This window comes from Coregonus clupeaformis, chromosome 31 (assembly GCF_020615455.1).
Source record: "Coregonus clupeaformis isolate EN_2021a chromosome 31, ASM2061545v1, whole genome shotgun sequence".
In the NCBI taxonomy this organism is placed as follows: domain Eukaryota; kingdom Metazoa; phylum Chordata; class Actinopteri; order Salmoniformes; family Salmonidae; genus Coregonus; species Coregonus clupeaformis.
The window spans coordinates 9,896,519-9,922,939 of NC_059222.1; the positions used below are offsets into that span (position 1 = coordinate 9,896,519).

General features: G+C 43.4%; 1 protein-coding gene across 1 annotated transcript in view; it reads right to left on the bottom strand.

The window, feature by feature from the left end:
* LOC121547514 (extracellular serine/threonine protein kinase FAM20C-like) overlaps nucleotides 1-26,140 on the bottom strand; it is an 85,895-nt gene extending 59,755 nt beyond the window's left edge. Inside the window, exons 1-3 of the mRNA XM_041858838.2 lie at nucleotides 24,716-26,140; nucleotides 24,142-24,320; nucleotides 6,046-6,124 (exon numbers count right to left, since the gene is read on the bottom strand). Of these exons, the coding sequence (XP_041714772.1) occupies nucleotides 6,046-6,124; nucleotides 24,142-24,320; nucleotides 24,716-25,455 (998 nt within the window). The 5' untranslated portion in view covers nucleotides 25,456-26,140. The remainder of the gene's footprint in view (nucleotides 1-6,045; nucleotides 6,125-24,141; nucleotides 24,321-24,715) is intronic.
* Nucleotides 26,141-26,421: the final 281 nt, after the last annotated feature.

Genomic DNA, 26,421 nt, shown 5'->3' on the forward strand with positions numbered 1-26,421 from the left:
GTGGAGTTTGGAGTGTGACTGTTAGAGGTTGTGGACAGGTGTCTTTTATACTGATAACAAGTTCAAACAGGTGCCATTAATACAGGTAACGAGTGGAGGACAGAGGAGCCTCTTAAAGAAGAAGTTACAGGTCTGTGAGAGCCAGAAATCTTGCTTGTTTGTAGGTGACCAAATACTTATTTTCCACCATAATTTGCAAATAAATTCATTAAAAATCCTACAATGTGATTTTCTGGAGAAAAAAATTCTCAATTTGTCTGTCATAGTTGACGTGTACCTATGATGAAAATTACAGGCCTCTCTCATCTTTTTAAGTGGGAGAACTTGCACAGTTGGTGGCTGACTAAATACATTTTTTCCCCACTGTACATGGGATCGATACAGAGCAGCACTACTGGTTTTCTGCTCTGCACCTGCTCTGTGCCTTTCTATTCTGAAGCCGGTTTACTGGTAGAAGGAGGCCGATCTCTCGCATGATGCATTTGTGTTCAGAGGAGAAGCTGATGCCCTGTGAAGTCTTTGATGTTGCGCCTCTATCTCTTTAATGCACCATGTGGCAGTGTGTGTGTGTGTGTGTGTGTGTGTGTGTGTGTGTGTGCGTGTTTGTGTGGACGTGTTTAACTATACTTGTGGGGACCAGAGGTCCCCACAAGAATAGTAAACATAATCATATTTGACCAACTGTAGACATTTTGTTAGTCCCCACAAGGTCACTACTATTTCTAGGGGGTTTAGGGTTAATGTTAGAATTTGTGTTAGAATTAGGAGCTAGGGTTAGTTTTAGGGTTAGGTTTAGGGTTAGGGTTAAGGTTAGGTTTTTGGGTTAAGGTTAGGGTAAGGGTTAGGGTTAGGGGTTAGGGAAAATAGGATTTTGAATGGGACTGAATTGTTTGTCCCCACAAGGTCAGTTATAAAAGGAGTGAGAGGATATGTACACCAAGAGGATAATACCAGAGATTAGTTGAGAGCTGCAGACAACAAATATATTTAAATCCCAAACACATCACCACAGGTTCTTACTTTTCAAACAAATTTAATTTTGTTTCTGTAATTTTGTTTCTGTTTAAGTTCAATATTAGTGTCCTGCAGAGAGATAATCTGAATGGATTTTGATTGTATTTCAATATTTGTCGGTGAGAGAGAGAGAGAGATATGGGATCGATACAGAGCAGCACTATTGGTTTTCTGCTCTGTGCCTTTCTATTCTGAAGCCGGTTTACTGGTAGAAGGAGGCCGATCTCTTGCATGATGCATTTGTGTTCAGAGGAGAAGCTGATGCCCTGTGAAGTCTTTGATGTTGCGCCTCTATCTCTTTAATGCACCATGTGGCAACACGCCAACAGATTGAGGAGAGAGGAGTGAGTTGGTGGGGTGTTATGGAACGGTGTGTGCATGTATGTCACTGTATGTCAGTGTGCGTATGTGTGCGTGTACGTCAGTGTGTGTGTGTGTGTGTGTGTGTGTGTGTGGACGTGTTTAACTATACTTGTGGGGATCAGAAGTCCCCACAAGAATAGTAAATTAACAAAACTGGGGACATTTTGTTAGTCCCCACAAGGTCAAATGCTATTTCTAGGGGGTCTAGGGTTAAGGTTAGAATTGGTGTTAGGGGCCTCCCGAGTGGCGCAGCGGTCTAAGGCACTGCATCGCAGTGTTGCGGCGTCACTACAGCCTGGGGCGGCGCAAAATAGGCAGAGCGTTGTCCGGGTTAGGGGAGGGTTTTTACTTGGCTCAGAGCACTCTAGCAACTCCTTGTGGCGGGCCGGGCGCCTGCAGGCTGACTTTTGTTGTCAATTGAACAGTGTTTCGTCCGACACATTGGTTAAGCGAGCGGGTGTTAAGAAGTGTGGTTTGCCTCTCCCGAGCCCGTCGGGGAGTTACAGCGATGAGACAAGATTGTAATCACCATTTTTTTTAAAAATAATTAGGGTTAAGGTTAGGTTTTTGGGTAAAGGGAAAATGCCTCCCGAGTGGCGCAGCGGTCTAAGGCACTGCATCGCAGTGCTTGAGGCGTCACTACAGACCCGGGTTCGATCCCAGGCTGTGTCATTACCGGGAGTCCCATAGGGCAGCGCAAAATTGGCCCAGCGTTGTCCGGTTAGGGGAGGGTTTGGCCGGGGGGGGCTTTACTTGGCTCATTGCGCTCTATCAACTCCTTGTGGCGGGCCGGGCGCCTGCAGGCTGACTTTGGTCATCAGTTGAACAGTGTATTGTCCGACACATTCGTTCAGCTGGCTTCTGGGTTAAGTGAGCGGGTGAAGCGTGGTTTGGCGGGTCATGTTTCGGAGGACTCATGACTCGACCTTTGCCTCTCCCGAGCCCGTTGGGGAGTTGCAGCGATGAGACAAGATCGGAATCACGAAAAAGGGTATATATTATTAATTTTTTTGAATTTGGGTTAAGGTTAGGTTTTTGGGTAGCCGGCCGCGACCGGGAGACCCATGAGGCGGCGCACAATTGGCCCAGCGTCGTCCGGGTTAGGGGAGGGTTTGGCTGGCCGAGATATCCTTGTCCCATCGCACTCTAGTGACTCCTGTGGCGGGCCGGGCGCATGCACGCTGACACGGTCGCCAGTTGTACAAGTGTTTCTTCTGACACATTGGTGCGGCTGGCTTCCAGGTTAAGCAAGCAGTGTGGCTTGGCAGGGTTGTGTTTCAGAGGACGTATGGCTCTCGACCTTTGCCTCTCCCGAGTCCATAAGGGAGTTGCAGCGATGGGACAAAACTGTAACTACCAATTGGGGAGAAAAAGGGGTAAAACATTTTTTTTTTAGTTTAGGGAAAATTGGGAATAGTATGGAGGAGTGAGAGGATATGTATGCCAATTCAGCTGGACGGAGATTGGTGTCCAACTGTGCCGTCAAGACAGTTCGGATGGCCATGTTTTGTTAAAGGAAGTGTATCAAGACAGGGGAGTGAAAACAACCCTCATACTCCTCCTGCCCCTCCTGCCCCTCCTGTCTCTAGATTAGAGGAACACCAGGGGATAATACCAGAGATGAGTTGACAGCTGCAGACAACAAATAGATTTGTTTCTGTTTAAGTTCAATATTAGTGTACCACAGAGAGATAATCTGGATAGATTTGGATCATATTTCAATATTTGTTGGTATGCTCCTCTCCTGAGCCTCTTTGCGATGTTACAGCTGCACACACACGCATGCACACACACACACACAAACACACACACACACACACAGTTATGTCAGGGTGATTTGAGGTGCGTCTAGCTTGACTTTATGTGAGTAGACTGAAGGAGTTAGTAATTATGACAGCCTCTGAATAGCTTCTCTCCGCCTCCGCCACCTCTTCCTCCCTGCGATCATCCACAGGCTTAACCCAGCTCTCCACACTGACACTGAGGCCACACACAACGGGAGGGTGACAATGATTAACCCTCAATTAAATTACAATTATGATAACAAAAGGAATTACATTTAAAACCCAGCTAGCTACAACAATCATGAAAAGGATTAGGACTAAAGGACCAAGTTTATCATGAGGAAGTATATCATTACAATATTTTACATTTACGTCATTTAGCAGACACTCTTATCCAGAGCGACTTACAGTTAAGTGAGTGCGTACATTTTCATACTGGCCCCCCATGGGAAACGAACCCACAACCCTGGCGTTGCAAGCGCCATGCTCTACCAACTGAGCTACAGGGGCCAACCTGGATACAATATAATAATAAATAATGTTTGTTTTCATTTAAACTTTATTCATCTAGATCGGGGGGTCTCCAACCTTTTCTAGAATGAGAGCTATAAAAAAATGGTATTACACATGTCGCGAGCTACTATTTTTTTCTCCTGGTTTATGATTTTTTTCCTTCTGTTTTTTTACTCTCAAAATTACAATTATTCATAGAGAAACAACAAAAATTGATGTTCTGAGTCCATGTCAATGCTTAAATCAGGTCTGGAAAAAACCTATTTAGATTTTTCTGTGTAATTCCATTTTAATTGCACATCTAGCAAGAGAGGAATGTGTCTGTCTAGTGATGCTTCTGCTGTTAGGCCTACTGCTACAGCAAATGCCATGGCAGAGTTTGCAAAACAATGGCCACCCAGTTGATACAAATAATCATGAAATAGTTCTGTCAGGTAAGCCTACTTTGCAGTTAACATTTAATTGCAAAGAAAAAGCCGTATCTCAGACTGGCCAATAAAAATAAAATATTAAGATGGGCAGTCTGAGATATGGCTTTTTCTTCGCAACTCTGCCTAGAAGGTCAGCATCCCGGAGTCGCCTCTTCACTGTTGATGTTGAGACTGGTGTTTTGCGGGTACTATTTAATGAAGCTGCCAGTTGAGGACCTGTGAGGCGTCTGTTTCTCAAACTAGACACTGTAATGTATTTGTCCTCTTGCTCAGTTGTGCACCGGGGCCTCCCACTCCTCTTTCTATTCTGGTTAGAGACAGTTTGCGCTGTTCTGTGAAGGGAGTAGTACACAGCGTTGTACGAGATCTTCAGTTTCTTGGCAATTTCTCACATGGAATAGCCTTAATTTCTCAGAACAAGAATAGACTGACGAGTTTCAGAAGAAAGTTATTTGTTTCTGGCCATTTTGAGCCTGTAATCGAACCCACAATTGCTGATGCTCCAGATACTCAACTAGTCTCAAGAAGGCCAGTTTTATTGCTTCTTTAATCAACACAACAGTTTTCAGCTGTGCTAACATAATTGCAAAAGGGTTTTCTAATGATCAATTAGCCTTTTAAAATGATACATTTGGATTAGCAAATACAACGTGCCATTGGAACACAGGACTGATGGTTGCTGATAATGGGCCTCTGTACGCCTATGTAGATATTCCATTAAAAATCAGCCGTTTCCAGCTACAATAGCCATTTACAACATTAACAATGTCTACACTGTATTTCTGATCAATTTGATGTTATTTTAATGGACAAAAAAATTGCTTTTCTTTCTAAAACAAGGACACTTCTAAGTGACCCCAAACTTTTTTTATTGGCAGATATTGCTTATTAAGTCAATAGTGGCTAACCAGGGGTTGGATAATGTCAATGTGGCTTTGATTGGATAGTAGCCGAGAGCTTTATGTTTAGGACAGTTTGCAATTGAACACATGAAAAAATGCATGTACTTCCAGAATGAATTGGCAAGCTACTCATAAGTGGGCTGCGAGCTACTGGTAGATAGCGGGAACTACCTGTTGGAGATCCCTGATCTAGATTGTCAGACTAGTCTGATAGACTAGATGTAACATAGTGAACGTAAATCCGGGACACTGAAATTAGTATGATATGTTACATTTGGTATGGTTACATAAGACAGAAGGTTATTTAAGGTAAAAACGAAAGGAGGTTGGGTTGGGTGGGTTGGTTGGTTGGTCGGTCGGTCAGGGTGGGAGGGTGGGCGTATAATGCGAAAGTCTAGCAACAGATGGGTGGGCGTATATGCGAATGTCTAGCAACCCAAAGGTTGCGTGTTTGAATCTCATCACGGACAACATTAGCAATTTAGCAACTTTGCAACTACTTACTACTTTTTAGCTACTTTGCAACTACTTAGCATGTTAGCTAACCATTTCCATAACCGTAACCTTAACCATTTTAGCTAACCCTTCCCCTAACCCTAACTCTTTAACCTAACCCTAACCTTAACCCTACAATTAACCCCTAACCCTAACCTCTAGCCTAGTTAACGTTAGCCAGATAGTTAACGTTAGCGTTAGCCACCCCTAGATAAAATTGCAATTCGTAATACATCATACGTTTTGCTATTTTGTAACATATTGTACGAATCACAATTCGTAACATATTGTACGAATTGCAATTCGTAACATATCATACAAATTGTAATTCACAACATATCATACGAAATGGATGATCGACATCCACTAATTAATACATACCATACGAAACATATCATACTAAATGGAGTGTCTCAGATTTACGAAATGCTCTGAGACCACATTGAGATTGTCCCCTTGCGGAACTGTAAGAATAGCCTACTGAACCTATAAAATACATCACCATGAGAAGCATTTCTGGTTGGCATAAAGCAGTCTACTTACTTCATAGGTTTGAACAGAGCCTGACCGTAGTTCTGGAACGTCATGATGAGTTTCAGTTGGGTGCCTCCAGACTTCATGGCTGTTGAAAACACAAAAATACAAACAAAGAAAATAGTCATTGGCAGCAAATGTACAGTATGGCAGAATAATCTTCTCACTGAATGACATTATAGAGTACAAGGAGTAGATTATAGAGTACATCATCAAATATGATCTAGTCAATCACATAATGATTTCCCCCTCCAGAGGATGGTCAACCTCTCCCACTGATTCAGTTCAGATTGTGTGTGTGTGTGACAGTTGTTCAAAACAACTGGGAATTAGGAACTCGGAAATCTCAGACTTCAGTGCGATCAAGACAACTGGAAACTTTGGAAAAAAATGAGCTCAGAATGGGAAAAATATTTTTGAACGTCATCAAACTTGGAATTCCAAGTCGGAAACTTTGGCATCTTTCTAGGGCTCCAACTTTCCAACCTGAAGATCACTGACGTCATGATTTGACCTCGTTTTTTTCTAAGTTCCCAGTTGTCTTGAAAGCACCAAGTGTACTTAGAGTGAGTGACATATGATATCACTGTGTTTGTTTGATCAAGAAGGAGACTGGGAGGTGAAGGACAGAGAGTGCAATCACATCACTCTCTGTTCTCTCCTTTCTTCCCTCGTTCTCGCTCTCTGTCTCTCTCTATTCTTTCTTCTGTCTGTCTCTGTCTCTCGCTCTCTTCCAACCATCATTCTCTCCCTCTCCCTCTCGCTCTCTGTCTCAATTCAATTCAAAGGGGCTTTATTGACATGGGAAACATATGTTTACATTGCCACAGCAAGTGAAATAAACTAACAAAAATGACAACAAAAAACAACAACAACAAAACAACAACAATTAATGGTAAACATTGCACTCACAAAGGTTTCAAGAAGATAAAGGCATTTCTAATGTTATGCTATCAGCTGTGTACAGTGTTTTAGCAATGTGCAAATATTTGAAGTACCAATGGTAGGTAGGGGAAGATAAATAAACAGATATGGATTGTATTTACAATGTTGTTTGTGCTCCACTGGTTGCCCTTTTCTCATGGCAATGGGTCACAGATCTTGCTGCTGTGATTGCACACTGCGATAGTTCGCCTAACAAATATGGGAGTTTATCAATGTTTGATTTGTCTACAAATTATTTGTGGGTCTTTGTGATCTGTGGGAAATGTGTGTCTCTAATATGGTCATACATTTGGCAGGAGGCTAGAAGTGCAGCTCACTTTCTTCCCTCTGTCTGTCTGTCTGTGTCTGTCTGTCTGTCTGTCTGTCTGTCTGTCTGTCTGTCTGTCTGTCTGTCTCTCTCCTTCTCACACACACACACACACACACACACACACACACACACACACACACACACACACACACACACACACACACACACACACACACACATAACAAGCCATTCAACAAAGTCACTATCTTGGTCAGTAAAACAAATTTCCCCCAAAAGAGAGCCACTAAGGCTTGTGCACCTCGCCCAATTGATTGAACCGTGTGCTTTAGTGGATGGTCGTCAAGGTCAAGGTTTTCTCTTCAGTAAAACAGCAATGCTTTATTGACACGATCAGTCAAAGAAGCAGCACTGAAAATAATCAAATGTATGGTCTTTCAAAATAAGAAAATGTTGTTTCATGTTAAAGATATGTTGACAAGTGCTGTACAAAGGAGAGAAGAGCATGAAAAGTTCAAGTGGAAATGTCAATGCTTCAGTCTCTAGACTGTTTGCTTACTCACTCAGTAATCAGATGCCCTGATTTAGCCTCGTCGCAAACCAGGCTTCCCTAAAGGAAGCCTGGGGAAGTTCCATGGCAGAAATCAGCTAAAGAGGGGTCGGAACCAATGATTTATATAAACCCTGGATTGCTGATGCTATGTATTGGCCATTGAGACGCTTTGAAGCAACCGGTCGGTCATATTGGCACTCCCCAGTAGGAGCAATCCTCCATAAGAATTCATGGAATTCTACAGTACTTCAAAAATTACATGTATTTAAGTATTTTTGTTGTTGTTGTAGTGGGGACAGTAACATTATTAATCAACAACAAAAATGTACTTCAAATGTTTAGCTCACATAATCTAATTTAAAAGTATGCATTAAGGTGTCTGTAATATAATAAATGTGGCAAAAACAAATGTAAACATTAATAAATATATTTCTATAGCTTCCAAAATATTCTCTACAATGCTGGGAGTGCCAAGACATTTAATGCCTGTTGTTTCTTCTTAGTTTGGTCAGGTTGTGAATGTTGATAGTTTTTAGTATGTGTATTTCTATGTTGGCCGGGTGTGGTTCCCAATCAGAGGCAGCTGTCGATCGTTGTCTCTGATTGGGGATCATACTTAGGTAGCCATGTTGCCTACCTGTTTTGTGGGATCTTGTTTCTGTGTGTTTGGCTTGTTTGATGTTAGCCTGTAGGACTTCACGTTACGTTGCGTTGCTTTTGTTGTTTTGTTCGGTGTTTATTCAATAAACGAACATGTACTCATACCACGCTGCACCTTGGTCCAATCCTGTACTAAACGAACGTGACAGAAGATCCCACCACCAACGGACCAAGCAGCATGCCCAGGAGGAGCAAACACCCTGGACACAGGTGGGGAAGACGTGGTCTTGGGAGGAGATACAGTATTAGCTGGTAAAGGACCCTGGGCGAAGGTAGAAGCCCAGGTAGGAGAGGATCAACGGCGACGCCAACGGTGCCGACCGCTAAGGAAGACCGAGAGGCAACCCCAAGAAAATGTTTGGGGGGGGCTCGGAGAGACCTGGAGATTAGCACTCTGATAGAAGAGGCAAACACCTTACAGGGGCTGATCGCGAAGATAGAGCAGGAGAGCTCCCTTCAAGAGGAGGCGCAGCAGGAGGCCCTTAGGGAAAAGGAGTCAATGGTTGCACGGAGAGAGGAGCTGGCCAGGCAACAAGAGAAGCTGAGAGAGGAATTAACCCTCCAGCAGCAGAGAGCTCAGTCGTTAGAGCAGAGGTTAGCAGAGCCAGCTACCCGCACTCGCTGTAAGGAGCGTGTGTTCATTGTGGAACCAGGTTATGCGGAGATACGCACTGTGTCGCCAGTGCGCCTTCACAGCCCAGTGCGTCCTGTGCCAGCGCCCCGCACGTGCCGTGCGAAAGTGGGCATCCAGCCAGGACGGGTTGTGCCAGCTTTACGCTCCAAACCTCCAGTGCGCCTCTACGGTCCAGTATATCCTGCGCCGGTTCTACGCACTGTGTCACCAGTGCGCCTCCCCAGCCCGGTACGGCCCGTACCTGCTCCTCGCACCAAACCAGTGGTGTGTGTATCCAGTTCAGTATGGCCCGTACCTGCTCCCCGCACCAAACCAGTGGTGCGTGTATCTAGTCCAGTACGGCCCGTACCTGCTCCCCGCACCAAACCAGTGGTGCGTGTCGCCAGCCCGGTACGCCCCGTACCTAATCCTCGCAACAGACCAGTGGTGCGTGTTCCCAGCCCGGTGCGGCCCGTGCCTGCTCCTCGCACCAAACCAGTGGTGCGTGTCTCCGGTCCGGCACGGCCCGTACCTGCTCCTCGCACCAAACCAGTGGTGCGTGTCTCCAGTCCGGCACGACCCGTGCCTACTCCACGCACCAGACCAGTGGTGCGTGTTCCCAGCCCGGTGCGGCCCATGCCTGTTCCTCACACCAGACCTGTGCCAGAGAAGTCCGCTCCACCGGTGTCCAGTCCAGCTCCGGTCAGCTGCTCCACTCCAGTGCCAGAGCAGTCCGCTCCACCGGTGCCCAGTCCAGCTCTGGTCAGCTGCTCCAGTCCAGCGCCAGAGTAGTCCGCTCCACCGGTGCCCAGTCCAGCTCCGGTCAGCGGCTCCACTCCAATGCCAGAGCAGTCCGCTCTACCAGTGCCTAGTCCAGCCCCTGTCAGCTGCTCCACTCCAGTGCCAGAGCAGTCCGCTCCACCGGTGTCCAGTCCAGCTCCGGTCAGCTGCTCCACTCCAGTGCCAGAGCAGTCCGCTCCACCGGTGCCCAGTCCAGCTCTGGTCAGCTGCTCCAGTCCAGAGCCAGAGCAGTCCGCTCCACCGGTGCCAAGTCCAGCTCCGGTCAGCGGCTCCACTCCAGTGCCAGAGCAGTCCACTCCACCGCAGTCCAGTTCAGCTCCGGTCAGCGGCTCCAGTCCAGAGCCAGAGCAGTCCGCTCCACCGGTGCCTAGTCCAGCTCTGGTCAGCGGCTCCACTCCAGTGCCAGAGCAGTCCGCTCCACCGCAGTCCAGTTCAGCTCCGGTCAGCGGCTCCACTCCAGAACCAGACGTCAACCCCTCTCCAGGGTCGGGGCCTCCCACACCAGGGTCCAGACAGGGCTTGGTGCATCGTGGGAGGACTGAGAGGGGAAGCAACGCGCCGAGGTCCAGACCGGACCAGGGGTGCAACGGGGAGGCAGTAAGGGAGAGGACGTCACGCCCGGAGCCGGAGCCGCCACCGAGGCTAGATGCCCACCAGGACCCTCCCCTGTTAAGTTAGGTTTTGCGGCCGGAGTCCGCACCTTTGGGGGAGGGTACTGTCACGCCCTGACCTTTAATGCCTGTTGTTTCTTGTTAGTTTGGTCAGGGTGTGAATGTTGATAGTTTCTAGTATGTGTATTTCTATGTTGGCCGGGTGTGGTTCCCAATCAGAGGCAGCTGTCAATCGTTGTCTCTGATTGGGGATCATACTTAGGTAGCCATGTTGCCTACCTGTTTTGTGGGATCTTGTTTCTGTGTGTTTGGCTTGTTTGATGTTAGCCTGTAGGACTTCACGTTACGTTGCTTTTGTTGTTTTATTCTGTGTTTATTCAATAAACAAACATGTACGCATACCACGCTGCACCTTGGTCCAATCCTGTACTCAACGAACGTGACAGATGGAGGCACAGTGGCTGCAACACAGCGCCCCCTAACAGTCATCTAGTGTATAAATAAATCGTTGGTCGGAACCCGGTGTAAATCAGTGGCGCCTCGTAACACGTCAAACCAATCAAATGCCTTGCTTGGGCGGCACTCCAAAGGTGCTCACCAGATTAGTGTTGTGGGTGCAACAGTGCGTGAGGACAAAAAATGTAAACACAAGCACCGGTGACCAAACATTTTAGAATCTTTGAAGCACGCTGGTTTTCACAGCATTTCTCTGTTATTACGAGATGAGCTAAAGCTGCAGCAAGACGGGAGATATGATCTACAATACTGGCCATATCAAAAAAAAAATATTTTGAAGTTTCTGAAGTGATATTTGGCTGTAAAGGCTAGCATGAGGGACAAGAAGTAGATAGCCACAATGAGGTTTGTTTTGAGAAAAGTCGGCTAATCTTCAACGCTACGTAGGTATAACTAACTAGCTAGCTAGTAGCTAGTTACATTTCTCGCACGATAATAAGGCGAACAAAATGTTGATAAAAACAGCATATTATTGCAACCACGTACTGTCTATGTACAGTATGATAACAACTGCAATCATTTTGGAAGCAACATTGCTAAAATGATTTACATAAAGTGAACCTCATAAAATGTTACCTGTAATGCTCATCTCCTGTAGCATAATTGTCATCTCCTTATTTTCATACTGTACCTAAATTACAAGGGTTGGATTTGCACCAAACAATTTTATAAATGTCAGGACTTAAAAGGCATGTACAAAATATGATACAGTGGGGGAAAAAAGTATTTAGTCAGCCACCAATTGTGCAAGTTCTCCCACTTAAAAAGATGAGAGAGGCCTGTAATTTTCATCATAGGTACACGTCAACTATGACAGACAAATTGAGGAAAAAAAATCCAGAAAATCACATTGTAGGATTTTTTAATGAATTTATTTGCAAAGTATGGTGGAAAATAAGTATTTGGTCACCTACAAACAAGCAAGATTTCTGGCTCTCACAGACCTGTAACTTCTTCTTTAAGAGGCTCCTCTGTCCTCCACTGGTTACCTGTATTAATGTCACCTGTTTGAACTTGTTATCAGTATAAAAGACACCTGTCCACAACCTCAAACAGTCACACTCCAAACTCCACTATGGCCAAGACCAAAGAGCTGTCAAAGGACACCAGAAACAAAATTGTAGACCTGCACCAGGCTGGGAAGACTGAATCTGCAATAGGTGAGCAGCTTGGTTTGAAGAAATCAACTGTGGGAGCAATTATTAGGAAATGGAAGACATACAAGACCACTGATAATCTCCCCCGATCTGGGGCTCCACGCAAGATCTCACCCCGTGGGGTCAAAATTATCACAAGAACGGTGAGCAAAAATCCCAGAACCACACAGGGGGACCTAGTGAATGACCTGCAGAGAGCTGGGACCAAAGTAACAAAGCCTACCATCAGTAACACACTACACCGCCAGGGACTCAAATCCTGCAGTGCCAGACACGTGTCCCCCTGCTTAAGCCAGTACATGTCCAGGCCCGTCTGAAGTTTGCTAGAGTGCATTTGGATGATCCAGAAGAGGATTGGGAGAATGTCATATGGTCAGATGAAACCAAAATATAACTTTTTGGTAAAAACTCAACTCGTCGTGTTTGGAGGACAAAGAATGCTGAGTTGCATCCAAAGAACACCATACCTACTGTGAAGCATGGGGGTGGAAACATCATGCTTTGGGGCTGTTTTTCTGCAAAGGGAGCAGGACGACTGATCCGTGTAAAGGAAAGAATGAATGGGGCCATGTATCGTGAGATTTTGAGTGAAAATCTCCTTCCATCAGCAAGGGCATTGAAGATGAAACGTGGCTGGGTCTTTCAGCATGACAATGATCCCAAACACACTGCCCGGGCAACGAAGGAGTGGCTTCGTAAGAAGCATTTCAAGGTCCTGGAGTGGCCTAGCCAGTCTCCAGATCTCAACCCCATAGAAAATCTTTGAGGGGAGTTGGAAAGTCCGTGTTGCCCAGCGACAGCCCCAAAACATCACTGCTCTAGAGGAGATCTGCATAGAGGAATGGGCCAAAATAGAAGTGTGTGAACCTTGTGAAGACTTACAGAAAACGTTTGACCTGTGTCATTGCCAACAAAGGGTATATAACAAAGTATTGAGAAACTTTTGTTATTGACCAAATACTGATTTTCCACCATAATTTGCAAATAAATTCATAAAAAATCCTACAATGTGATTTTCTGGATTTTTTTTTCTTATTTTGTCTGTCATAGTTGACGTGTACATATGATGAAAATTAAAGGCCTCTCTCATCTTTTTAAGTGGGAGAACTTGCACAATTGGTGGCTGACTAAATACTTTTTTTTCCCCACTGTATATGGTTTGCCTCATACACATTATCTACTGGTATCATTTTAAATTAAGGACATATACAGTTTAAGTCGGAAGTTTACATACACTTAGGTTGGAGTCATTAAAACTCGTTTTTCAACCACTCCTTTTTTTTTTCTTGTTAACAAACTATAGTTTTGGCAAGTCGGTTAGGACATCTACTTTGTGCATGACACAAGTAATTTTTCCAACAATTGTTTACAGACAGATTATTTCACTTAAAATTAACTGTATCACAATTCCAGTGGGTCAGAAGTTTACATACACTAAGTTGACGGTGCCTTTAAACAGTTTGGAAAATTCCAGAAAATGATGTCATAGCTTTAGAAGCTTCTGATAGGCTAATTGACATCATTTGAGTCAATTGGAGGTGTACCTGTGGATGTATTTCAAGGCCTTCCTTCAAACTCAGTGCCTCTTTGCTTGACATCATGGGAAAATCAAAAGAAATCAGCAAAGACCTCAGAAAAAAATTGTAGACCTCCACAAGTCTGGTTCGTCCTTGGGAGCACCTGAAGGTACCACGTTCATCTGTACAAACAATAGTACGCAAGTATAAACACCATGGGACCACGCAGCCGTCATACCGCTCAGAAAGGAGACGCATTCTGTCTCCTAGAGATGAACGTACTTTGGTGCGAAAAGTGCAGATCAGTCCCAGAACAACAGCAAAGGACCTTGTGAAGATGCTGGAGGAAACAGGTACAAAAGTATCTATACCCACAGTAAAACAAGTCCTGTATCGACATAACCTGAAAGGCCGCTCAGCAAGGAAGAAGCCACTGCTCCAAAACCGCCATAAAAAAGACAGACTACGGTTTGCAATTGCACATGGGGACAAAGATCTTACTTTTTTTAGAAATGTCCTCAGGTCTGATGAAACAAAAATATAACTTTTTTGCCATAATGACCATCGTTATGTTTGGAGGAAAAAGGGGGTTGCTTGCAAGCCGAAGAACACCATCCCAACCGTGAAGTACGGGGGTGGCAGCATCATGCTGTGGGTCTGCTTTGCTGCAGGAGGGACTGGTGCACTTCACAAAATAGATGGCATCATGAGGAAGGAAAATTATGTGGATATATTGAAGCAACATCTCAAGACATCAGTCAGGAAGTTAAAGATTGGTTGCAAATGGGTCTTCCAAATGGACAATGACCCCAAGCATACTTCCAAAGTTGTGGCAAAATGGCTTAAGGACAACAAAGTCAAGGTATTGGAGTGGCCATCACAAAGCCCTGACTTCAATCCTATAGAACATTTGTGGGCAGAACTGAAAAAGCGTGTGCGAGCAAGGAAGCCTACAAACCTGACTTAGTTACACCAGCTCTGTCAGGAGGAATGGGCCAAAATTCACCCAACTTATTGTGGGAAGCTTGTGGAAGGCTACCCGAAACATTTGACCCAAGTTAAACAATTTAAAGGAAATGCTACCAAATACTGATTGAGTTCATGTAAACTTCTGACCCACTGGGAATGTGATGAAAGAAATAAAAGCTGAAATAAATCACTCTCTACTATTATTCTGACATTTCACATTCTTAAAATAAAGTGGTGATCCTAACTGACCTAAGAGGGAATTTTTACTAGGATTAAATGTCAGGAATTGTGAAAAACTGAGTTTAAATGTATTTAGCTAAGGTGTATGTAAACTTACGACTTCAACTGCAGCGCAACATGTAAACAATGTGTGAGTTTAGCTATTCTCTGCTTCGATGACAGATGCCCATAAGGCCAGTAATGCCATCATACTTGTAGGCCTATGGCTGCATTGGTGATGCATGCCATACAGTGGGGGAAAAAAGTATTTAGTCAGCCACCAATTGTGCAAGTTCTCCCACTTAAAAAGATGAGAGAGGCCTGTAATTTTCATCATAGGTGCACGTCAACTATGACAGACAAATTGAGGAAAAAAATCCAGAAAATCACATTGTAGGATTTTTAATGAATTTATTTGCAAATTATGGTGGAAAATAAGTATTTGGTCACCTACAAACAAGCAAGATTTCTGGCTCTCACAGACCTGTAACTTCTTCTTTAAGAGGCTCCTCTGTCCTCCACTCGTTACCTGTATTAATGTCACCTGTTTGAACTTGTTATCAGTATAAAAGACACCTGTCCACAACCTCAAACAGTCACACTCCAAACTCCACTATGGCCAAGACCAAAGAGCTGTCAAAGGACACCAGAAACAAAATTGTAGACCTGCACCAGGCTGGGAAGACTGAATCTGCAATAGGTAAGCAGCTTGGTTTGAAGAAATCAACTGTGGGAGCAATTATTAGGAAATGGAAGACATACAAGACCACTGATAATCTCCCTCGATCTGGGGCTCCATGTAAGATCTCACCCCGTGGGGTCAAAATGATCACAAGAACGGAGAGCAAAAATCCCAGAACCACACGGGGGGACCTAGTGAATGACCTGCAGAGAGCTGGGACCAAAGTAACAAAGCCTACCATCAGTAACACACTACGCTGCCAGGGACTCAAATCCTGCAGTGCCAGACGTGTCCCCCTGCTTAAGCCAGTACATGTCCAGGCCCGTCTGAAGTTTGCTAGAGTGCATTTGGATGATCCAGAAGAGGATTGGGAGAATGTCATATGGTCAGATGAAACCAAAATATAACTTTTTGGTAAAAACTCAACTCGTCGTGTTTGGAGGACAAAGAATGCTGAGTTGCATCCAAAGAACACCATACCTACTGTGAAGCATGGGGGGTGGAAACATCATGCTTTGGGGCTGTTTTTCTGCAAAGGGACCAGGACGACTGATCCGTGTAAAGGAAATAATGAATGGGGCCATGTATCGTGAGATTTTGAGTGAAAACCTCCTTCCATCAGCAAGGGCATTGAAGATGAAACGTGGCTGGGTCTTTCAGCATGACAATGATCCCAAACACACTGCCCGGGCAACGAAGGAGTGGCTTCATAAGAAGCATTTCAAGGTCCTGGAGTGGCCTAGCCAGTCTCCAGATCTCAACCCCATAGAAAATCTTTGGAGGGAGTTGAAAGTCTGTGTTGCCCAGCGACAGCCCCAAAACATCACTGCTCTAGAGGAGATCTGCATAGAGGAATGGGCCAAAATACCAGCAACAGTGTGTGAACCTTGTGAAGACTTACAGAAAACGTTTGACCTGTGTCATTGCCAACAAAGGGTATATAACAAAGTATTGAGAAACTTTTGTTATTGACCAAATACTGATTTTCCACCATAATTTGCAAATAAATTCATTAAAAATCCTACAATGTGATTTTCTGGATTTTTTTTCCTCATTTTGTCTGTCATAGTTGACGTGTACCTATGATGAAAATTACAGGCCTCTCTCATCTTTTTAAGTGGGAGAACTTGCACAATTGGTGGCTGACTAAATACTTTTTTTCCCCACTGTATGATAAGCTGCTAAATAGATTCAGATAGCTGATATACTGAGAGAGTGTGTCAATCAAATGAAACAGATTGGAGATCTTACAACTAGACAAAAATGCAATGTTCATTTGAGAATACAACACAGAAACACAGAGACAGAACCCATTCCCCTCTTTATTGTAGGATTGTGATACTGTATGTGATTAATCAACATTGACGCTAGTTGATTTTGAATAATAGTTTAACAATTAAAACAAGTTTAAACTTAACTTCAAAGAATCAACACTTCATCACTTCAAAATGTACAAATAAGCTAACTCTGTAAAGATTAGACATCTTAGTCTAAACAACAATAGATAATTGAGTAGCATCAAGTAGGCTAAAGCATCACCTCAGGTGAACAAAAACAACTCCATGCCAGAGGTGGCCAACCTTGATCCACTGATCCTTGATCTACTGGGTGAGCAGACTTGTATTCCAGCCAAGCAATAGCACACTAGATTATCAACTCATTCGATTTGATCAATTGAATCAGGTGTGTTATTGCTGGGCTGAAACAGAACCCAGCACACCCAGAAGACAAGCAGGGTTGGCCTGCTCCAATTGTAATAGTTTTATACATTGTGTGTGATGTTTAACTGTATTTTTGCATACAACATTTACTAACATACAGTGAGGGAAAAAAGTATTTGATCCCCTGCTGATTTTGTACGTTTGCCCACTGACAAAGACATGATCAGTCTATAATTTTTATGGTAGGTTTATTTGAACAGTGAGAGACAGAATAACAACAAATAAATCCAGAAAAATGCATGTCAAAAATGTTATAAATTGATTTGCATTTTAATGAGGGAAATAAGTATTTGACCCCTCTGCAAAACATGACTTAGTACTTGGTGGCAAAACCCTTGTTGGCAATCACAGAGGTCAGACATTTCTTGTAGTTGGCCACCAGGTTTGCACACATCTCAGGAGGGATTTTGTCCCACTCCTCTTTGCAGATCTTCTCCAAGTCATTAAGGTTGAGCCTGACGTTTGGCAACTCGAACCTTCAGCTCCCTCCACAGATTTTCTATGGGATTAAGGTCTGGAGACTGGCTAGGCCACTCCAGGACCTTCATGTGCTTCTTCTTGAGCCACTCCTTTGTTGCCTTGGCCGTGTGTTTTAGGTCATTGTCATACTGGAATACCAATCCACGACCCATTTTCAATGCCCTGGCTGAGGGAAGGAGGTTCTCACCCAAGATTTGACGGTACATGGCGCCGTCCATCTTCCCTTTGATGCGGTGAAGTTGTCCTGTCCCCTTAGCAGAAAAACACCCCAAAGCATAATGTTTCCACCTCCATGTTTGACGGTGGGGATGGTGTTCTTGGGGTTATAGGCAGCATTCCTCCTCCTCCAAACACGGCGAGTTGAGTTGATGCCAAAGAGCTCGATTTTGGTCTCATCTGACCACAACACTTTCACACAGTTCTCCTCTGAATCATTCAGGTCTTCATTGGCAAACTTCTGACGGGCCTGTATATGTGGTTTCTTGAGCAGGGGGACCTTGCGGGCGCTTCAGGATGTCAGTCCTTCACGGCGTAGTGTGTTACCAATTGTTTTCTTGGTGACTATGGTCCCAGCTGCCTTGAGATCATTGACAAGATCCTCCCGTGTAGTTCTGGGCTGATTCCTCACCGTTCTCATGATCATTGCAACTCCACGAGGTGAGATCTTGCATGGAGCCCCAGGCCGAGGGAGATTGACAGTTCTATTGTGTTTCTTCCATTTGCGAATAATCGCACCAACTGTTGTCACCTTCTCACCAAGCTGCTTGGCGATGGTCTTGTAGCCCATTCCAGCCTTGTGTAGGTCTACAATCTTGTCCCTGACATCCTTGGAGAGCTCTTTGGTCTTGGCCATGGTGGAGAGTTTGGAATCTGATTGATTGATTGCTTCTGTGGACAGGTGTCTTTTATACAGGTAACAAACTGAGATTAGGAGCACTCCCTTTAAGAGTGTGCTCCTAATCTCAGCTCATTACCTCTATAAAAGACACCTGGGAGACAGAAATCTTTCTGATTGAGAGTCAAATACTTATTTCCCTCATTAAAATGCAAATCAATTTATAACATTTTTGACATGCGTTTTTCTGGATTCTTTTGTTGTTATTCTGTCTCTCACTGTTCAAATAAACCTACCATTAAAATTATAGACTGATAATTTCTTTGTCAGTGGGCAAACGCACAAAATCAGCAGGGGATCAAATACTTTTTCCCCTCACTGTAGGTAGGCCTACACATATACAGTCACCCATGGCCAGTGGTGTAAAGTACTGAAGTAAAAATACTTGAAAGTACTACTTAAGCAGTTTTTTGGGGTATCTGTACTTTCCTTTACTATTTATATTTTTGACAACTTTTACTTTTACTTCACTACATTCCTAAAGAAAATGATGTACTTTTTACTCCATACATTTTCCCTGACACCCAAAAGTACTCGTTACATTTTGAATGCAGGATGGGAAATTTGTCTAATTCACACACTTATCAAGAGAACATCCCTGGTCATCCCTACTGTCTCTGATCTGGCGGACTCACTAAACACATGCTTCATTTGTAAATGATGTATGAGTGTTGGAGTGTGCCTCTGGCTATCCGTATTTTTATTTTTAATAATGGTGCTGTCAGGTTTTCTTAATATAAGGAATTTTAAATGATTTATACCTTTACTTTTACTTTTGATACTTAAGTATATTTTAGCAATTACATTTACTTTGATACGTAAGTATATTTAAAACCAAATACTTTTAGGCTTTTACTCAATTAGGATTTTACTGGGTTACTTTCACTTTTACTTGAGTCATTTTCTATTAAGGTATCTTTACTTTTACTCAAGTATGACAATTGGGTACTTTTTCCACCACTGCCAATGGCATATAGGATATACCCTTAGTCTCTTGGGACATTCATTGGGACCGCTCTCTTCATCTGCAAACATGCTTTCACAGCTTTCCATATCTGCGGACAGAAAACATCACAAAGAAACAGGCTTCATTATACTAAAATTAGACAGCACTGAATATTATGTTGCTATTATCTCTCTGTCCTCAAAGTTTTCCCCTTTAGGGACTGGAACTAGAGAATATTTTCATATTGTCCTCCCACAATATTTCCTGCCCTATCCAGTAGCCTACACTCTCCTGACAGCTGGGGCTGCAATTTTACCCTCTTCCATGGCTGTTATCTACAAATGCATTTGGAGACTGTTTTTTATTTAGAACGATTACATCACGATAACTAGCTAATAGGAAGTTAGCTAGCTGATGACATTTAAATCACTTAGCTAAACAGTGTGTAAAGTTAGCTAGCAGCTCAGTTGAGTTAGCCTACAAAGTGGCCTACTGTAGCCAGCTAGCTAGCTAGCTAATAATACATAGTTTTTTAACATTAAAAATATTTATTTACTTACTTGAATAGTTTCTCCGACTGCCTCTTTTTTTTGGGTCCTTACAAAAGAGAATAGTGGGCAATATTCATGATATTTTTGATGGTAGCAAAGCTCAGCCAGCAGCCATGTGGACGAATGGAGACCAGGAAAAAAGTGTGTTTGTCACCAGAGTGGTTTTCGAACGTGTTGTGACGTTTGACTTTACCAGCGTAATCCACTTTCAATAAATATAAATCGCTGGCTGATAACTTCAAAACTAGCACTTCAAACTAGCATAGGCAACAACTTCACGGACGGAAAACAGTGACGCACATAACACACAGCACCCCTTCTCCGGGCGTGTGGGGGGATGGTTCGTGAAATGTAACATCGAATCCAAATCAAACCATTTTTGCAATACAAAAATCTCCAGACCTCCAAGGGAGGCATGACACTCCATTCCAGCTAAACAATGCAACACAAACTACTTTTAATACACACCTAAAATCTATTAAATTAAAATTTGAGAACAGTAATATTTTATACACACATGAAGGTACCCATAAGCAATAATCCCTGGTGAAAAAACACAAATTTGAAAAATTGGTGGATATAGCGTTTTGTAAATAAACTCTTCAAATTCACATTACCAAATATGTCACATATCAACTTGTCACGAGTGTCAGTGTAATGCAGTGGGTCGAAGTCAGGCGCAGGACACAGAACTCAATGAAAACGTACTTTACTAACAAGTAAAGAAACAAATACAAATACCTCCACACAGGGTGGAGTAAACCTGCTCACCAAACGACACAGGAAACGAAATAACAAACACGCACAAACACAATGGGAGCCACCGGGTTAAATAGGGAAGGAGTAATTGCACGATGGGAAACAGGTGTGTGACAATCAGACAACAACAACAAAATGTACTGAAAACAACAGGTAGAACATAGAAACATAGAACATAGATCGGCAGCAACTAGTACTCCGGTGATGACGAACGCCGAAGCCTGCCCGAGCAAGGAGGAGGGGCAGCCTCGGCAGAATCCGTGACACAACTACAAAATGGAATTTGTCATACACTATCAATATACAATATCTAATATTTGTTTATCATTTGTGTTGTATTCCTTCTGTGAATGAGTGTAGTAGGTCTGACTATAGCTAGGTCTGCTATACAAAGCAAAAACCATACTACCAACTGCTGGCTTTTGTAGTCTCAATTGGCATTCACATCCTGGCCACTCAGTCATATAGCTGGGTAATTACATGGGCTGGAGGGAGCAGCATGTAGCTGACCATACTGCCAGACCAAGCTGCATCCACCCTGCATCCTCTCGTTTCACTGTGTGTGGATCTGGAGAAAGAACATAGCCTGGTCCCAGATCTGTTTATGGGTCTTTCTATAAATAATTGGGCCAATATATGACATTGGGATCAACATTTCAAAATGGTTTGAAACAAAAATAAAAATTATTTTCGTGCAGTTCCACATGTGTACTTAGTGGAATAAAAGTGAATATATGCAAATTGACCCATAACTCCACCAATTCTGCAACATAGGCCTAAGACTATACATCCTTTAAGCAGGGTTCATACAGACATTGGCAAGTCAAATCCAATGACTTTCAGGGACTTTTTCAAGCACTTAATTGGACCTCAATGTTACACAATTGTATAATTTATATAATTGTACATATAGGGCCCTCTCCCCCCAAAAGCATGCAAAAAGTGTTTTTAAAAAAGATGGCCCTTACCACTTTAAGAAAACATATTGTTTTTAGGCCTTGCCAATGCATTGATACTGAAATTATTATTACATTCTAAAATATGTGAGAATAATGTGGACATTGCCTGACTAGATTGGATGCATGCGTGGCGATTTTTCTGTAGCCTATGTGGCCGACGCAAGCACACATAATAAAACCATGAATAGCGGTAGCATTAATCTCACCATTTGAATACCACCCATTGCTGTTTTTAATGAGAAAGTGACCAAAAACCAGGTTCCTTTTTTAATGGAAGAATTTGTATGGAAAGCCAAGTGGAAGCCAGCATTAGATGTTGTTGTCCTCATAATAACCGCAGGTAGTTTTACCGCAACAGAGTAGGTCAACACCCTTCAATTGAAGCGGCTGGAAACAAACGAAAGTGGCCACATCTCTCACAAAAATGGATCAAAAATGTAATCACGGAAAATTATAAGGGAGCAGGAGAACTTATAAATTGGCTACAATAATTACAAGGACTTTTCAAGCACCAAATTGAGGAAATCGTATTGTTTAAAATTGCAGGTGTAACATGGAAAACAAAATGTATCTGTCATGTTATTTTCATTACCAGATCATATTGTGAATAAGCCCACTAGGCTATGTAATTTGTTGTCATTATATCCAGAATAATTAATAGGAATAGCTTTGGGTGTTGTGCAATAGTCTATCTTACACAAATGCGCAAAGTAGACTTGGTGTCCAATACAAGGCACAAAAACATATGAAAACATGAACTCATTACCTTGATGCATGATCTGTTAAATCTAACGAGACCCTGTTGTAAATCAAGCAGACAACAACAGATGATCAACATCAATTCGCTAGGGATATTAGAGCCAACGTGGCTCCAGGCACAACTGTCTTCACCGGCGTAACGAATGAGACACCAAAATATTCTGGACATTCCTCGAAACCACCTTTTTTCCAGCACTTGGGCTGTTGTTGCATCACATGCGCTATCACAACAGCTGTTTGTCACTTGACTGTCATTCGGAAAATTACTTCCTAGATCAGATGATGAGGTGTGAAAATATCACAGCGTAACTAATCAGCTGGACACCAAATGCGCATCCAACAAGTATTAGTCATAATTATTGAAGAACCACGTTAATGACAGTATCAATTTAGGTTTTAAGTATCAAGGTAAGGTGACTCTTTTGGTTGGGAGCTTTCGATTTTGCAATCACATTTATTATTTTGGATTTGTGTGCCCATGAAAACTGTTTTCACCCCGTAACATAAGAAGACACAAAATGTTTTGTAGTTACACTGCATTTCTGAGATCTCTATACAAAAAACTGACCGACAGCAAGATCCAGGATTCTTACAGCGTTCAATGTCTAATTTAACTGATTAATGCTTAATACTGTATATGTTATAATGACAATTTACACTGCCATAAATGCAAGGACAAAAGTAATGTTTTATGTCACACAATTTTGGAAAAATCCATCAAGACACCAACCACGATAAAGGATTAAACATAGGTTTTAAATCAACTTGTGAATTGGATTGGGGAATATAGCTATGATCCCCCCCTTATATCTTAATGTAATGACATGAAATTTTTTTTGCAGATTATTATCAATGACTTATCAAGTTGTCCAGTGTGGGAAATCCTCACCGGTACCCTAGTTCATAGAAAGACCCTTATGTGCTTAGTTTAGCTAACTACTCTGACTATTGTTGTTGTGCCATACAGAGGAGAAACTAGCCAGTCCCAAATCTGTATGTGCCTTTGCCAAGTCCTCTGTGACAATGATAGTCAGAGGAGTTGGCTACACAATCCACATACAGATCTGGAACCAGGCTAGTTCCTCAACCTCAATGACAGGGGTAGGCAACCCTGTTCCTGGAGTGCCGCAGGTACTGCAGGATTTTGTTCGAACTACACTGTAGGCATCACACCTGACCAACTGAGATAATTTATCAGTTCAGTGATTGCCTAAATTCATAGTCACGGGAAGCTGTTTGGGGGTGGGTGTGGTGCATTAAAAAAAAATATATATAATATTTTTTATTCCGATTTTTCAGGGAGTGCTGCAGCAACCTCAGCACCCCTACTTCCCGCGGCTATGCCTAAATTCAACACACCTGGACTTCCAGGTTGGTTAAACCAAAAACATGAAGTGCCTGCGGCACTCCAGGACCAGGGTTGCCTACCTCTGCTATATGACATAAGGGTTGGCTCAATAAAGCACAAACAGATCTGAGACAAAGCTATAGAGAAGCTGCCTTCTCTCCTCTTCTCTGACTTACCGACGCTGGTGATTCTCTGTGAGACCAGGTCCCTGAGCAGGGCATCGATGACTAGGTAATGTCTGGAGTAGAGCTCATATCGATTAATCCCTATGTGGAAACGGAGCCAGTTGGGGTAGGAGTCAGCCGTCAGCTCTCCTCCTGTTGGAGTATACTCCTCCATGTTCCCTTCAGCGTGCCTGGGGGGAAGAGGGGAGGGAGGAGGGAGAGGTGATCAGTGTTATTTCAATGGGGAGAATGACATGAGTATGGTTTTTCTGTAGCCCCTGGACCGCCCTCCTTTTTAGTGTTTCAGCTGTTTTAGTGTTTTGTGTGTTAAGAGGCGACATGTTTTGCAAAGGGACTTGAATTTGCAAGAGGGACATTTGATAATATGGTTAGGTAGCCTATAACCATTTGTGTAATAACACTTTTATTAATGTGTAATAACAAGATTAAATTGGTAATTTACACATAATATCCTAGGTGAATTGTTTGTTTCATTTATGTTATTGTCTTGAATTGAATTCGGAGAGGCTAATAATCACTTTTCGATTGTGGTGATGGTCTATCAATATATAAAAATAAATGTTACCATTCCTGATTCTCTGTGGCGGCATTGGGGTCAAATCTGATGTCTGTGTTGACGTTGAACAAGGTGTCTTCGTCGGTCAGAGACGGTAAGGCTCTCTTGAATAACGGGTGGTCAAATAGAGCCAGCAACCTTGAACCCTTGACAGGTATGTTTTTGGTGACCACAGCGTCTTGAATGAACCGTCTCTTTTTGTCACCATTTTGTGCATAATGTTCAACCTGTTTAAAGGCTTCCGTTTTGTTTCCCGCTTTGGGGTTCTTCTCCAGAGAATGGGAAGAGATGTTAGAGTTTGGCTCATTGCTGAAGTCCTGGAGGATTCTCAGAGTGTGTTTGTTAGGCCAGCCCGACTCTGCTCCCGACCTGGCTCGGTGTTTAGCCCAGTTCTGAGGGTCCTCGCTCGGCGTGTGCGAGCAGGAGCAGCCGCTGTTGCTGCGCCTCTCCAGCTTTGGTAACAAGTCTATCATGATGTGCATCGAGCAGGCGATTAGAAACACCATGAGAATCAAAACCCGGAATTTACGGAAGAGTATCATCTTCATTGTCCCCTGTTTGAGCAGTTGCGAGTATTTACTGCAAATGATGAGCACGCATATGAACAGACTCACTACATCACTGATTATGTTTATCACACTGGATGCCACTTTAATGAAATACACGTTGAACACGTAACCATCTTCACTTCTTGCCGTCTTGAGTAGACTAAATGTTTCAGTGTTCAACTTTTGTATTCCCAACCACATAGAAATCCAGACGGCAGGCTCCTTTCGTGATTCAGAACGAGAGGATTCGCCGCATGCACCCAGGTAAAACAGGTCGACTCGGTTCAGACCAACGGTCGAGTTGGGCACGCGGCATTATCTCAATTGCTTTCGCTCTACAGCTCCGACCCCAAGGCTTTACGCACACTATAAGGTATAAAGGAAGTGCAAGGGTCCCGAAAGCAGCTCGAAAACGGTAGATAAATGATCCATCAGAGGTGTGTGTTGGCGGGGTCTGCTGGCGCACATCGGTCCGGCCATTGAGCGTGAACTCTGCTGTGTGAGAAACGGAACTGTCGTGGATCCGCTGGGCACCGGCAACGCATTGGTGCAGTCCGGATTAGGAAAAACGCAGAGAGCGCTATTCACCAATGTCCAAATATAATTTTAAAAGAAGACTATTCGAAAGGCTCCTCCTTTGCCACTATAAACGATAAAACAACGTGTAAAAGCGCAGCAGACAAAAGTACAGTAAGCGACCCTGAATGACAATAAATGGCAATGTTCACAACAAATCCGTATGAAGACAGGCAATACAAAACAACCAAAGCAAGACGAATCAAACAAATAATTCGGACAGGTGCCGATTCGGTTTCTCTCTCAGAGATAGACTACCGTGTGCCTTCTGAGCGAGGAAAAAGACAATCAATGTCCCTCGCATGTGAGATTGAGGGTGGGTGTGTTAAATATTATGATGAAGCGCGTCTAGATCCAGCCTTGTGCAGCGTCACCGTGCACAGATTGGCTGAGTCTCTCGCACAGTCGGAGAGAGAGGGGGACAGCAACCATCTGAGGCTCAAGTGCCTGCCTGCCTGCCTGCCTGCCTGTGTCTGTAGCCTGTGTTCTTCCTAAAAACATTCCCCCTGCAAATCCAGGCTGTGCAAGAAGAGGGCGTCTCATCCCAGTGGCGAAAATCCACTGTGGCACAATATTGTATGTACAGTTTAA